Source organism: Acartia tonsa, chromosome 3, assembly GCF_053477335.1.
Source record: "Acartia tonsa isolate MP-2025a chromosome 3, ASM5347733v1, whole genome shotgun sequence".
Lineage (NCBI taxonomy): Eukaryota > Metazoa > Arthropoda > Copepoda > Calanoida > Acartiidae > Acartia > Acartia tonsa.
The window spans coordinates 4,607,652-4,622,698 of record NC_137262.1 but is presented as its reverse complement, the minus strand read 5'-3'; the positions used below and the strand labels follow the sequence as shown (position 1 = coordinate 4,622,698).

General features: G+C 33.4%; 1 protein-coding gene and 1 long non-coding RNA gene across 2 annotated transcripts in view; both read left to right on the top strand.

Moving 5' to 3' along the window:
* Positions 1-15,047, top strand: part of LOC145313102 (uncharacterized) — a 205,370-nt gene that overhangs the window by 13,862 nt on the left and 176,461 nt on the right. The window lies entirely within an intron of this gene.
* On the top strand, positions 3,091-5,839 carry LOC145312965 (uncharacterized). The gene is made up of 3 exons (XM_080152178.1): positions 3,091-3,124; positions 4,789-4,987; positions 5,754-5,839. Exons 1-3 carry the CDS (start codon positions 3,104-3,106, stop codon positions 5,837-5,839), a joined length of 306 nt encoding a protein of 101 aa, XP_080008304.1. The 5' UTR covers positions 3,091-3,103.

Genomic DNA, 15,047 nt, shown 5'->3' with positions numbered 1-15,047 from the left:
CTTCTATCTTAAATATAAGCCGGGAACATTTGGAATTTTAGACAACATCCATTAAAGCAAAGCTCAACACATCAAGCGACTCATGAACATTGCCTTAGCTAGCAATCAAAGCAATCTGTCAGGGGTGAACTGACCAACCGTAATTTTCAGGGATCGGAAGCCTCACGTAAGCCGCGTGTAAGCCTCAGTGAAATCGTGATTTTATCACTATAAAATTCAGCTGTATGTATAAAACGGCTCTTTAGCAGACAATCCTTCTTTCTGAATTTTGTTTTTTCTGCTCACAAGCAGGTTTAAAACTGAGGCTTATGCGCGGCTTACGTGAGGCTTCCGATCCCTGGTAATTTTATTAAGGATCTATAAATAGAGAGAAATAAAAAAAAAGAAAATTAGAATATATATTATTATCTCTAAAGTAGTGAAGCTCATAAGTGACAAAATTAAAGTTGACAACATCCATAAGTAGCGAAGCTCTTGGATGTAACAGAATATTAATCTTAACACATCATAAAAGAAACCCGTTTATATATATTCTGACAGACAAATACTACAATTTTTGATATTCTTTGGTTAGGCATATCTTCTCAAAAAAAATTATTAGACTACAATAAACAACAGCAGAGCTAATCCAATTTACCCCATAGCGTTACGGGCCTACAGACAAGGCAAATTATATAGTAGCTTCACTACTGACAGCTCTGTAAAACGAGAAGTGCACGCCTAATGGTTTGAAAAAATGTCCTTGTCCCCTACCACTGGTAATGGTATTTTTAACTTTCTATAACCTACATAGACGTCCAAGGGAGGGGGGGGTAATGGGGCGATTACCCCCTCCCAAACGATTACCCCCCAAAAAATTTTCATTTTACTCCCCCCATTTAAAATTTACCCCTACCCTGGGGGTACCGAAGGCACCCCCAACCATTTAGGAGGGGGTTTTTACTCCCCCAAACAATTTTGAGGGGGTAAATACCCCCCCTCCAAAATAAAAAATCACTAATAAAAAAAATTTTTGCGCGCTTCGCGCGCACTTTTAATACTATATATTTAATAAAATTTAAATTATCCCCCCCAAAAATTTTACCCCTGGGGTAAATTTTGGAGGGGGTAAACTAAATTTACCCCTGCCAACAGATTTTAGGGGGGGTAATTACCCCCCCAAGCAAATTTTACCCCCGGGGTAAAAATTTTGGGGGGGGTAAAAAAATTTCAGGCCAGCTTCGCGCGCCATTTTACCCCCCCAAAAAACGAATTACCCCCCCCCCCTTAAAAAAATTGTACCCCCCCCAAAATAAAAAGCTTGGACGCCCTTGATAACCTAGTTAGATAGATACATAGAATGATAAATTGACATACATAAAACGTGTAGAAAAAAAACAATCACTCACAATTTTCTTTATAAACCCTGCAATTTTTTTTCAAAGCTAATTATGAGTTATTCTAATTCATGCTTAAACAAACATTACTTCAGTAAAAATCATAATCATTTTACAGTTATTCCTTTCTGTTACAAGAATCATGCAAAAATAGGGCATTTCTAAAAAGACTATCCGTCATGGACAGAAAGTCAGTTCCTTTATATAGATCAGCTTAACTTTTTTAACGTGTAAATTACAAAACAGGAATTGATTTCTTTTTTGGAGCGCGCTTTTTGGGTCCATTGTATTGTTCTGAAAATCCTAAATTGGGGAACCCATAATACAAAGTAGAACTATGTATGTCTGTCTGTCTGTCTGAAGCTTAAGATCTAAGTAACCAATGAACCGATTGGGCTATTCTCTTCAAGGAATTTAACTACTGGTTTTGTGATGGTTTTAGGTTATTTTCTTAGGTTGTTTTTAATTTTTCTTTTTGAACCTAAAATACGAAAAAATTGGGTTGATCAAATCAAGTCCATTTCCTCTTGGGGCAAAGCCTCTAGAGGCTAGAGGAGAAGGCACTAGGCCTATTTTTAAAGTAATAAGGTTTTTTGTCTGAAGCTTAAGATTTTAATTATTACTAAAACAATTTCGTTCTTCTTTTAAAGAAAGCTTTACATTTGCCCTAGTTTTAAGGTATTTTTTAAGACAGAGCCCCTCGATGCTAGGGGTGTAGGGACTAGTAAAAAACTGTGTAAAAAATTATCCCTTGAATTACACGGCTTGTGTTAAAAGTATTAACAAAAAATGGTTAAAAATGGATCTTTTTAAGTTTTTCCATTTCAATATTGCTCAGCTCATAGTAATCCAATGAAAATGGTATGCATACTGTTAGAAAAGCTTATAGATTCTAGTTTTTCAAATATGAAGCTTTATTTCAGTCATATTAATAAAAATGAACAATAATGTGTAACATAATCAGGGGCGTCCAAGCTTTTTATTTTGGGGGGGGTAAAATTTTTTTAAGGGGGGGGTAATTTGGTTTTGGGGGGGGTAAAATGGCGCGCGAAGCGCGCCGCAAATTTTTTTTACCCCCCCCAAAATTTTTACCCCGGGGGTAAAATTTGCTTGGGGGGGGTAATTACCCCCCCTGAAATCTGTTGGCAGGGGTAAAATTTGTTTACCCCCCCCAAAATTTACCCCCGGGGTAAAATTTTTGGGGGGGTAATTTAAATTTTATAAAAAATTTAGTATTAAAAATGCGCGCGAAGCGCGCAAAAATTTTTTTTGTTAAAGATTTTCTATATTGGGGGGAGTATTTACCCCCCCAAAATGGTTTGGGGGGGGTAAATACCCCCCCCAAAATCGTTGGGGGTGCCTACGGCACCCCCAAGGTAGGGGTAATTTTTTTTTGGGGGGGGTATTGTTCACAAAATTTTGGGGGTGCCTACGGCACCCCCAAAATCGTTTGGGGGTGCCAAATGGCCCATTACCCCCCCCCTTGGACGCCTATGAACATAATTAAAGCCATAAAATGCAAATGACATGAAAAACTCAAATCAATAATTTTATGAATGCATAAACATGGTCATGGTAATCGGACTATAGTATACATACAAAAACACATTGATGCTGTAAAAAACGCTAAAAGGAATGGGGGTAGTGTATTGGTCAAAAATGAGCCTATAAATTAAGGATACTTTCTCTAAAAGTTTCAGTTGTTACTAGCAGCTAAACAAGGAAAGATGGAGTCTAAAACTATTTTAGTAAGCATAATTATTGTTTTAATTATGACAGAATAAACGAGGGAGGGAATGGACATTAGACTATAAATTTTACTGGTACTAAAGTTTTTATAAATAAATTGACAAACCCCCAAACTGTCCCAGTTTTGAGCAAGAAGATTCCTGTGACGTCATATAAAAAGGGAAGGGGGGAAGAAAATCTCTTCCCTTTTCTCCCATCTCTTTTGACAAGATTTTCTTCCCCCCTTCCCTTTTTCTTTCCCGAAACGTATATGACGAGGAATGAGAAACTGTCCCAATTTTGTATAACTTTAGCGGAACAAGTTCCAATTACGTCATATTTTTCTTTCCCGAAAAAGAGAAGGGGGAAAGAAAAAAAAGGGAAGGGGGGGAGAAAAAAGAGATGGGAGAAAAGGGGGTTTTCCCCATCTCTTTTGAAGAGATTTTCTTCCCCCCCTCCCTTTTTCGGGAAAGAAAAATATGAAGTAATTGGAACTTGTTCCGCTAAAGTTATACAAAATTGGGACAGTTTCTCATTCCTCTATATGACGTAACTGGAATCGTCAAAACTGGGACAGTTTGGGGTTTGTCAAATAAATTATCTTATTAGTTGGCTTATAAATTTGGGGTAGTTTTATATAATCTTAATCTTTTATATAATCAAATTAAAAAGTAGAAGGGCGGTTGACTGATCCCCCTCCCACACTAAGAAGAACACCTAGAGGCTTCTAGGGGGCGTTGCCCCTAGTCTATCTTAAAATAAAAGCTATGTCTTGCATTTTTTTCTAATTTAATTGTTATCCTAATAAGATAAAAGTTATGCTTGAAAATTGTTTTAATAGCTATTATTGTATGTTGCATTTTAAAAAAAAAAACGTGAAAATTGAGATAAGAATTTGAAATATTTGCGTCATTTCTATTTTCGGATTTTTCAAAGAAGTCACCGTCTTATCCCATCCTGTCTAAATGTCTAAGCATGTTTCTACAGTCAAACATTTGAATACATTGTTTTGAATTTTGTAGCTTAAATACTCAGATAAACATAATTATCCGAATGCATTAGATACCGACAGGAAGGAAGAGGACATTGGGCTGTTAATTCCACTAGTACCAAAAGTTTTATAACCACGTTATCTTATTTGTAAACTTTGGATTGGTTCAAAACTAGTAGTGTTTAAACGTTTCAACTAATGATTAAAACCAAGGACAGATATTCATTATCCTCATGGAGATGCATATAAAGGGGGAGGTCATTTTCTAGTAAATTCCGTAAAAGTGTGTAAAGGTGTGTGTGTTATAAGGCCTAAAAATAGTAGTAGAACGATAAGGTGCTCCCTATTGTTCTATTCAATAGGGAATACAAATATATAGAGCACCTTATCGTTCTACTACTATTTTTAGGCCTTATAACACACACACCTTTACGGAATTTACTAGAAAATGGCCTCCCCCTTTATAGCTTATTGTGTTATCTCAGGATATTACAGGATACCGGCAAAGCTTTTAAAGATTATGAATTAGTCACACCCCCCCCCCCCCTCCCTCCTAAAGTCTATAATTTTTCAATTTTGCTCAATACAGGTTCTAATCTAGCTGATATTGATTAGTTTGAAATTTATGCTGGAAAATTATTTTTTTTCTACTGGCCTATCACAAAGAAAATTAATCAAAATTCCTTTATTTAGGTGTTTGCATCGGTCATGATGGTAAGCATATCTATGCTGGAGGCTAAGTCAATGCCCTTGGCTCTTCCACAATATGGTAGTGGTCATGATTCAGCTTGTTCTCGGTATCCTCCGCCTTCTTATTGTTATAGTGGTTATGATGCAGCTTGTGATCCGTTGCCTCCGCCTTCTTATTGTGATGGTGGTAGTGGTGATAGATGTGATTTATTTCCTGACATGCCTGAATGTTTTAAAAATTTAAATTTTAATAAATATTGAATTCAAAAAGGGTTTTAGATTTTATTTTAAACTATGTATTGTTTCAGTTTTTCATTGATGTTATATCTACGTCACTTCAGTTAAGGGTTGATTTTTAAAAGCAATGATTTTCAACCCCCCAAAAACAAAAAATCCCCCCCCATTTTTCTCTTTTTAAGAATTTGCTGAAGATTTCTTTAGTCCTTTTACGAATTTCGCCTTAATTTTTTTTAAATCCCCTCTTGGGGTGAAGCCGATAGTTGAAATATATACTATTAAAGTATTTTATTTAAAAATCACTCAACTTTTATATTGTTTTAGTTCTTTTTGTGAATTCAATTACAGAGTTTTATTATATAAAGTTAAGTAAAGTTATTCGAAGTATCATTAACAGTATCCAATTCAAATTGAAATAAAAGATTTTATTTTTCTTATTTTTATTCAAAGTTCATTTAATAATGCATTTAAAAATATAACACAAAATTTATATAGAATTATTTGGATGTTGCGACAGATTTAAATGTACTATGATGCTCGCAGCCGGTTGAAAAAACTATACCCACATCCATTCTCTGTATCCTAGCCCATCCCTCCTACTGGATGAACTAACTGACCAACAAGTAATAAATATGGTAGCGACCTAAATTGACGGCAAAATTTCCCTTGTCATTTTATCCCCAACCTTTTAAACAAAATTACATTTAAATATTTATTAAATATATTTAAAGGTCTTCCTGATAATGATGATGTTGTACCTCTCAGTGACCCATGGATCTGCTCTTCTTTGTGTGATCCCACCTTGCCCATGTGGTGACCCCTAAAATGGTGGGTCCACGCATTACGTGCATGACAGATATCTCGAGTTTTTTCCGTCTTAATTTCTTACGACTTTTTATACAGTTTTGTATTGTGGGAGGCGTAGTTAGACAAATTAGTTGGGGGGGGGGGGGGGGGGAAGTACCAATTCAAAGGTGGGCGTTCATTTCCGCATGCTATCACTTCAGCATATTGTTTCATCAATACACAAAAGCAAATTAAATTAGAAGGGGTATACAGTAGTGGGTATAGTGGATCTAAAGGGATAATGATAATAAGACAATGGCCGATAAATTAATATATACCCCAATGATGATACTTAGAATAACCCCTTCAGTAGATTTAAATTTGTGGTTGAAAAGTGTGAACAATCAACCTAATGAAGCAACCAATTTAAATTGACCCAATCCCCAAAATTGTTAAGCCAACTAATGAAAAAACGTTATTTTAAAACTTTGGGTACTATTGTCATTGCCCACTCTTTCTCTGCTGTACAAAGTTTATACTGTGTTAACAAGGACAAAAGGGATCTAAAGTAGAAAATATTTTTTTTCATGATATAAAAGAAATATATTTTTTTCATTAAATAAAACAAATATATTTTATATATCAAAATATTGTAGATCCTAAATAAATTGAGTTGATTAATTTAACACATCGTATTATAGACATCTTTCCGTGGATAATAAGTGAAAACAAGGTTCCAAATGCCTGAGCTAACAAAACTGGTGCTAATCTTATGATATTTACTTTAATACTCATGTAAAATTTCTGTAATATTAATAGTAATAGAGTAGCCCCGCTACTAGAAATCATTTTGTTTTTTACCAACTGAGAACTTACGGCAAATTTTCAGATATTTAAATTAATTTTCTTAAAAGAAATAATAGTTGATTATTAAAATCTCGAAAGCTTCTTTTCCAACTTTGTTTCAAAAATTAATTTAAATACTAAGAAAAAAATAATTAATCTTGTGTACTTTCTTTAAAGGAAGCATGCAAGAAATACCACGCTTTAACTGCTGAAAGACTGCCACAAGTAGACCAAATACCCCAAATTTGAAGCCTTCAGCTTCTATAACAAAAAAGTTCTAGGCATTTTAAAATGACATTTTATGTACAATGGAAATTTTGAAAGAATTGCAATGCTCATGTTGAAAACTTTAAAATTAAACTACGTGGCCTAGAAACAAAATTATAAGCTTATTTTTGTCATAAATTTAGGTTTCCAGTAACTAATTATATTTTTACAATAAAAATACCCATTTTTATAGTCAAAATCATTAAAAAAAATTAAGTTTTACTTGCGTTGTACCGAATGTACTGTAGCCAATCAGAAGGCTGAATCAGCTTAACAACCAATCACAGCTAAGCTTGTAATAGTTTACCCCTTTGTTTCCGCTATGATTTTCGTTTAAAAATGCAATTTAAATCGAATTTTTTTCATAGATTTTGACTATGAAATGTGGTGTTTTTATTGTAAAAATGTAATCAGTTACAGGCAATCTAAGTTTCTGACAAACATAAGGTTATAATTTTATGTCTAGGCAACGTAATTTAATATTGTTTTTTCTTTTATGAGCATTGGAAATCTTTCAAAAATTCCATTGTACATAAAATGCTATTTTGATATGCCTAGAACTTTTTTGTTATTGAAGCTGAAGGCTTATAATTTGGGGTATTGGGTCTTCTTGTGGCAGTCTTTCAGCAGTTAAAGCGTGTTATTTCTTGCAGGCGTCCTTTAAGAGAAATAATTCTTTAATTTATACATGGGAACGTTTTATGGGGGCGGTTCAAAAAAGTGGTTTATTCACCACCAATAATTAAGATTAAAAAAAATAAAAATCTGTATAATAATGTATTTTATATATGTTATAAATTTAATTCCTTAGTAACGTTTATTTGAACAGTTACAAGCAACTTTAGATCAAGTATCTATTAATTTGAATTCGTTCGCATGTGTTCAAATAAGTTCGTATCAAAGTGAATTATGTTTACAGGAATAAATTTAGTTGAAATATGGATCTTGAAATTGTTGACGAAGTTTATCTATAATTTGAAATGTCTGTCAGCTTGTCAATGTACCTTTTTTTCTGCTTTTATTTTAAATTTTCATATTTTTTTGTATTTTCCTCAAAGCTTTTCAAACAGAGTGACAGATTAACAGGTAGAAAAACAAAGTGAGTTGCTTTAAAAAATGTGTTTATCTGCCAACATTTTTATTTTGTTAGTGAGTGATGAAATATTAATTTTTTATATGCAAAGATTTTCTATAATTAGGGTCTGTCCGTCTGTATGTGAGTTTATCATTATGGGACAGTTAGCTATTCTGGTTAATTTATTTGAAATATAGGTGTTCAAGTCAATTTCAGGCTCCAGGTATGATCCTGCAGGTCCTGATCCTCCAGGTCTCCAGAATTCTTTAAAAGCCTCCTGTGACCGCAATTTTTAACATAGAGCCTTCAAATTTTAAACTTAAGCTTTTCTTACACGTCTACATAACGTATCAAAATTTTATTAAGATCAGCCGTTTTCCCGCTGACCGCCGACTGCGGTTGCTGGCAGGTGCCAAGTACAGCTGCGGCCGCAGAAATTTATGTTTTGAGATTTCTAATATAAAATTTATATAAATATAAACATTTTCTGAAAAAAAAATTTTTTCTAGCTTAAAAGATAAAAAATGAAAATTTTTAAGTAGAAAAGGACTTAAAAACAAAGGTTGTTAAATAAAAGGGTGAAGAAAGCGAAAATTGACTTAGGCTCAGTTATAGTCGGAAATTCATTATCCAACAAGGGCCATGCACTGAGATAATAGAGAAGGGGGGGGGGCGTTGAGCCCTACCCCCAACCAATAAATGTGCGACAAGGGGCTCCAGGTTCAGGTGCTGCAGGCTGGAAGGTAACTTCTGGACAGGTATAAATGAAAAAAAAATTTAGTTTGAAGAGTTAGAGATCAACCTATTCAACCAAATATGCATCTTTTGGGATGTCATGAGCATATATAAATAAAAAATAAAAATCAGCCTCCAGGTTCAGGTCCTGCAGTTCTCCAGGTGAATTCTGGACAGGTAAAAACAGTTAGAACAGAACTTATTTTAACAAAAGTTTCTACTTTATTGATGGTATGAACTAATTTGAAGAAAAACTTGAAATCTGGCTCTAGGTTCAGGTCCTACAGGCCTCCAGATAAATTCTCGACAGGTAAAAACTGAAAATTTTTACTTTTAAAGTTAGGGCATAACTTATTTAACAAAAGTTGCTACTTTATGGATAGTATTAACTCATCTGAAGAAAAAATTTAAATCAGGCTCCAGGTTCAGGTGCTGCAGGCCTCCAGGTGGATCCTGGACAGGTAAAAACTAAAAATTTTAACTTTTAAAGTTAGAGTATAACTTATTAATCAAAAGTTGTTACAATATAAGTAGTATTAACCAATTTGAAGAAAAATTTTAAATCAGTCTCCAGGTTCAGGTACTGCAGGCCTCCAGGTGAATTCTGGACAGGTTAAAAACGGAAAATTTTTACTTTTGAAGTTAAAACATAACTTATTAAATTAAAGTTGCTACTCTATGGATAGTATTAACATATTTGAAGAAAAATTTGAAATCGAGCTCCAGGTTCAGGTACTGCAGGCCTCCAGGTGTATCCTGGACAGGTAAAAACTAAAAATTTTAACTTTTAAAGTTAGAGTATAACTTATTAATCAAAAGTTGTTACAATATAAGTAGTATTAACCAATTTGAAGAAAAATTTTAAATCAGGCTCCAGGTTCAGGTACTGCAGGCCTCCAGGTGAATTCTTGACAGGTTAAAAACTGAAAATTTTTACTTTTGAAGTTAGAACATAACTTATTAAATTAAAGTTGCTACTTTATGGATAGCATTAACATATTTGAAGAAAAATTTGAAATCGGGCTCCAGGTTCAGGTATTGCAGGCCTCCAGGTGGATCCTGGACAGGTAAAAACTAAAAATTTCACTTTTAAAATTAGGGAATATTTCATTTAATAAATGTTGCTACTTTATGGATAGTATTAACTTATTAAATTAGGGGTATTGTGTCTACTTGTTGGATTTTTACCACAGTTAGAGCAGTGTATTTCCTGCAGGCTTCCTTTAGTGACTGACCTGTTGACAATATGTTTTTTTTATTTTAGTCAATTTTTATTATTTTTTTTGCAGATATAATTCAAAATGTAACAAAATGGTTTGATTTAACTTGAACCTTGAGCCCGATTTAAAATTTCTCTTTGAATTAGTTAAATATTTCAATTTTTACATGTCCAGAATCCACCTGGAGGCATACAGTACATGAACTTTGAGCTCGATTTCAAATTTTTCTTCAAAATTTTTATTTTCTACCTTTCCAGGATCCCCCTGGGGCCTGCAGTACCTGAACCTGAAGCCCAATTTCAAATTTTTCTTGAAGTTAGATAATACTATCCATAAAGTAGCAAATTTTGTTAAAGAAGTTATGCTCTAACTTTAAAAGTTAAAATTTTACATTTTACCTGTCCAGGATCCACCTGGAGGCCTGCAGTACCTGAACCTGGAGCCTGATTTAAAATTTTTCTTCAAATTAGTTAATACTATCCATTAAGTAGCAACTTTTGTTAAAGAAGTTTTGCTCAAACTTTAAAAGTTAAAATTTATATTTTTTACCTGTCCAGGATCCACCTGGAGGCCTGCAGTACCTGAACCTGGCGCCCAATTTCAAATTTTTCTTTAAATTAGTTAATAATATTTATAAAGTAGCAACTTTTGTTAAAGAAGTTATATTCTAACTTTAAAAGTGAAATTTTTTATTTTTTACCTGTTCAGGATTCACCTGGAGGCCTGCAGGACCTGAATCTGGAGGCTGATTTTTTTTTTCTTCATATATGCTCATAACATCCCAAAAGATGGATATTTGGTTTAATAAGTTTATCTCTAACTCTTCAAACTAGTTTTTTTTTCATTTATACCTGTCCAGAAGTGACCTTCCAGCCTGCAGCACCTGAACCTGGAGACCTATCAAAAAAATTTTAGATATAAGGAAAATACACCCTAAAACTAAACTTTTTACCCAAATAACCTATCCTCTCACTCCTAAGACAAGGCCTATACTCCCTGTTTACGCAAAAGTGTCAGATCCGACCCCCCCCCCCCTTATCAATCAAACAACAAACCTTTTGATTTCATGAACTTTCTTTTGTAAGGCTCTTATGACCGCAATTTTCGACTTAGAGACTTCAAATTTTAAACCTAAGCTGTTCTAACATGTATACATGACATATTAAAATTTCATAAAAATCAAGCGCCATTTTCTTACCGACTTTTGTCTGCAGCGTGCGGAAACTGCCAAGTACAGCTGCCGCCGCCGAAATTTATATTTGGGATTTCGGATCATGGAAAGAAAACAAAGTCATTCCTTAATTAGGACAGAAGTCACCTTCCTAGGAAGGACATAAGTAGCCTTCCTTAAGTGAGAATTTGTTAGATGAAGGGCATAAATTGCCTCCCTTAACAAAGATTTTGCAAGATTGAGGACATAAGTAGCCTCCCTTCACCTAACAAAACCTAGCTTTTTGGTCCTTCACATAGCAAAATCTTGCATAAAATTGGTTTTTGGTCCATCACATAGCAAAATATTGCAAAACTTAGCTTTTCTGTCCTTATTATAGCAAAATATTGCAAAACATAGCTTTTTGGTCCTTCACATAGCAAAATCTTGCATAAAATAGCTTTTTGGTCCATCACATAGCAAAACATTGCAAAACTTAGCTATTCTGTCCTTCACATAGCAAATTCTTGCAAAACATAGCAAATTCTTGCAAAACATAGCAAATTCTTGCAAAACATAGCAAATTCTTGCAAAACTTAGCAAATTCTTGCAAAACATAGCAAATTCTTGCAAAACATAGCAAATTCTTGCAAAACATAGCAAATTCTTGCAAAACATAGCAAATTCTTGGTAAACTTAGCTTTTCTGTCCTTCACATAGCAAATTCTTGCAAAACATAGCAAATTCTTGCAAAACATAGCAAATTCTTGCAAAACATAGCAAATTCTTAGAAAACTTAGCTTTTCTGTCCTTCACATAGCAAATTCTTGCAAAACATAGCAAATTCTTACAAAACATAGCAAATTCTTGCAAAACATAGCAAATTCTTGCAAAACATAGCAAATTCTTGCAAAACATAGCAAATTCTTACAAAACATAGCAAATTCTTGCAAAACATAGCAAATTCTTGCAAAACATAGCAAATTCTTGCAAAACATAGCAAATTCTTGCAAAACATAGCAAATTCTTGCAAAACATAGCAAATTCTTGCAAAACATAGCAAATTCTTGCAAAACATAGCAAATTCTTAGAAAACTTAGCTTTTCTGTCCTTCACATAGCAAATTCTTGCAAAACATAGCAAATTCTTACAAAACATAGCAAATTCTTGCAAAACATAGCAAATTCTTGCAAAACATAGCAAATTCTTGCAAAACATAGCAAATTCTTACAAAACATAGCAAATTCTTGCAAAACATAGCAAATTCTTGCAAAACATAGCAAATTCTTGCAAAACATAGCAAATTCTTGCAAAACATAGCAAATTCTTGCAAAACATAGCAAATTCTTGCAAAACATAGCAAATTCTTGCAAAACATAGCAAATTCTTAGAAAACTTAGCTTTTCTGTCCTTCACATAGCAAATTCTTGCAAAACATAGCAAATTCTTACAAAACATAGCAAATTCTTGCAAAACATAGCAAATTCTTGCAAAACATAGCAAATTCTTGCAAAACATAGCAAATTCTTACAAAACATAGCAAATTCTTGCAAAACATAGCAAATTCTTGCAAAACATAGCAAATTATTGGAAAACTTAGCTTTTTTGTCCTTCACATAGCAAATTCTTGCAAAACATAGCATTTATGTCCTTTACATAGCTAAATCTTTCAAAATGCAGCTTTTCTGTCCTAAACATAGCTAAATGTTGCAAAATGTAGCATATTCTTGCTATTTAGACCACCCATTCCTGGGATCTTAAGCTTCAAACAAGAAAACCTTACTGTTTGGTTATTGAATTGATAGGATTTCAGAACAATGATATTAATTTTGATGTTTTATAACTCTGATTTTTTTTCATTCATTTAAAATAGCCAGCTTTTTGTTAATAAATGTGAAAACTAAAAATGCTTTTAAATTTAATGATCTACTAGCTGCTCTGCCCCTAGAGACCTTTTTTTTTTGGGGGGGGGGGGTTAATTTTTACTAGGGGTGAATTCTCCTGGGAGGGTGGTACCTATACCTATAACCTATCCCAGAACTAATAAGAAGCTAAACTAAGTACAGAACCCTATAAGTTCAGAAGTTAACGAGATATACATACAGATAGACAGACACAGATCCTGTTACTTTTATTATAAGGATAGTAAAATATATGTTCTTGTGTAAAAGCTAGCTTTTCAAAATAAGAAGAAAAAACTTGACACATCATGCCGTCCGCTGTCGCGAAGTATGGTCTATGAAGATTAGAGTGGGTCAATTTTCAAAGTTTTTTTTTAATTTTTAATTCATCACAATGGATTTATTATTACTTGGATCTTACAGGAGATTTGCATGTTCTATAATAAAGTGAACTCTCTAGTGGGCTAAAATAACGATCTCCCCCACCCAATTCTTTTAACCTATTCCCTCTTCTCTTACTGGATAAATGGGCCACAAAATAAAATCGAAGAGAAATTGCAACCAAAATTTTCTCCTGTTATAATATCAACGTGAATCAATACAGAACTTAGCAACTTAATTTGGCGACAACTTTTCTGTGTAATTCTATGTCAATAAGATAGCGTGCTTATCAATTTCAAAATTAAGCCATCCTTATGACTTTTGACCCAACACGACCTGGGGTTGGTTAATTACCAATACTAAAATCTAATCACACAAAGTTTTGAAATTAAGAAATATTCTAATTTATTTTTTTGGTATTAATTAATATGAATACTAAAAAAATTTATAATCCCTTATAACTTTTCAACATATATATTTAATTGTAAAAAATTCCGAAAATTAACATTTCTTTAGCTCTGTTATTGGTCATCCCCCCATATAGTATTATAATGTCCATTTCGCAAAACGTACTATTTACAGGGATCTAAAAGGATAAGACAATTGCCGTAAGTTGATGTAAATCCTCAATGATTAAACATAAAATCATCCCTTCTGTAAGTTATAATTAGTGGTTGAATCGTTTACTATTAACAGGGATCTAAAATGATATTCAATTGCCAATAAGTTTATGTAAATCCTCAATGATTAAACATAAAGTTATCCCTTCTATAAGTTATGATTAGTGGTTGAATCGTTAATGGACAAGACACTCATTTTAATGTACCAACCAATAAAAATTCAATTATATTTCCCTAAGATTAAGCCAACGAATAAGAAAACGTTACTATTATATAAAACTTTGGAGACCAGTGTAATAAGCAGCTCAATGTACACTCACTCCTTGGATTATTACACAGTACCCAAAGTTTTATCTTAATAATTTCTCATTTATGGGCTCAACATTTTGGAGACTTTTTATTTAATTAATTATGTAAATTGATTTATCATCCATTGTGTTATCCCTTTTAATTCCTGATTTTGGCGTGATTTTTATGTGACGGCATGGGTCAAAAATGTTTAACATCAAAGACAATTCATAAATATAGAATATCTATAGTACAAAGTAGAACGATGTCCGTCTGTTTGTTTGTAGCGAAGGATCTCGCTAACCGCTGAACTGATCGGGTTCTCCTTTACAGGGTAGCTTCTCATAGGTCCCGGGAAGGTTTATAACTATTTTTTTAGGGGGTGGGACATCCCCAACCTCCCTATTTTTTTTTCTTTTTAAAACTAAAATTAAAATAGTGGGCTGGACTACCCCCCCAAGAAATTTTTTTTACATTCTTTTTTTAAATCTTAAATACGAAATTTTGGTTTGATCAAACCTCTTGGTGCCCAAGCCTCTAGAGGCTAGGGGCGAAGCCGCTAGTGTAATATAAAAGATTTTAAGAAAAAAAATAATCAGGGACCGCTGAACCGATATGGTTCACTTTCATAGTGTATCTTCTTACAGGACATGGGTAGGTTTATTGCTATTCTAGGGAAGGGTACCACCGTCCTCCTAAGATAAACCGTTCCTTGAAAAAATAACCCTTTAAAAAATCGAATGAAAAATGGGGGAG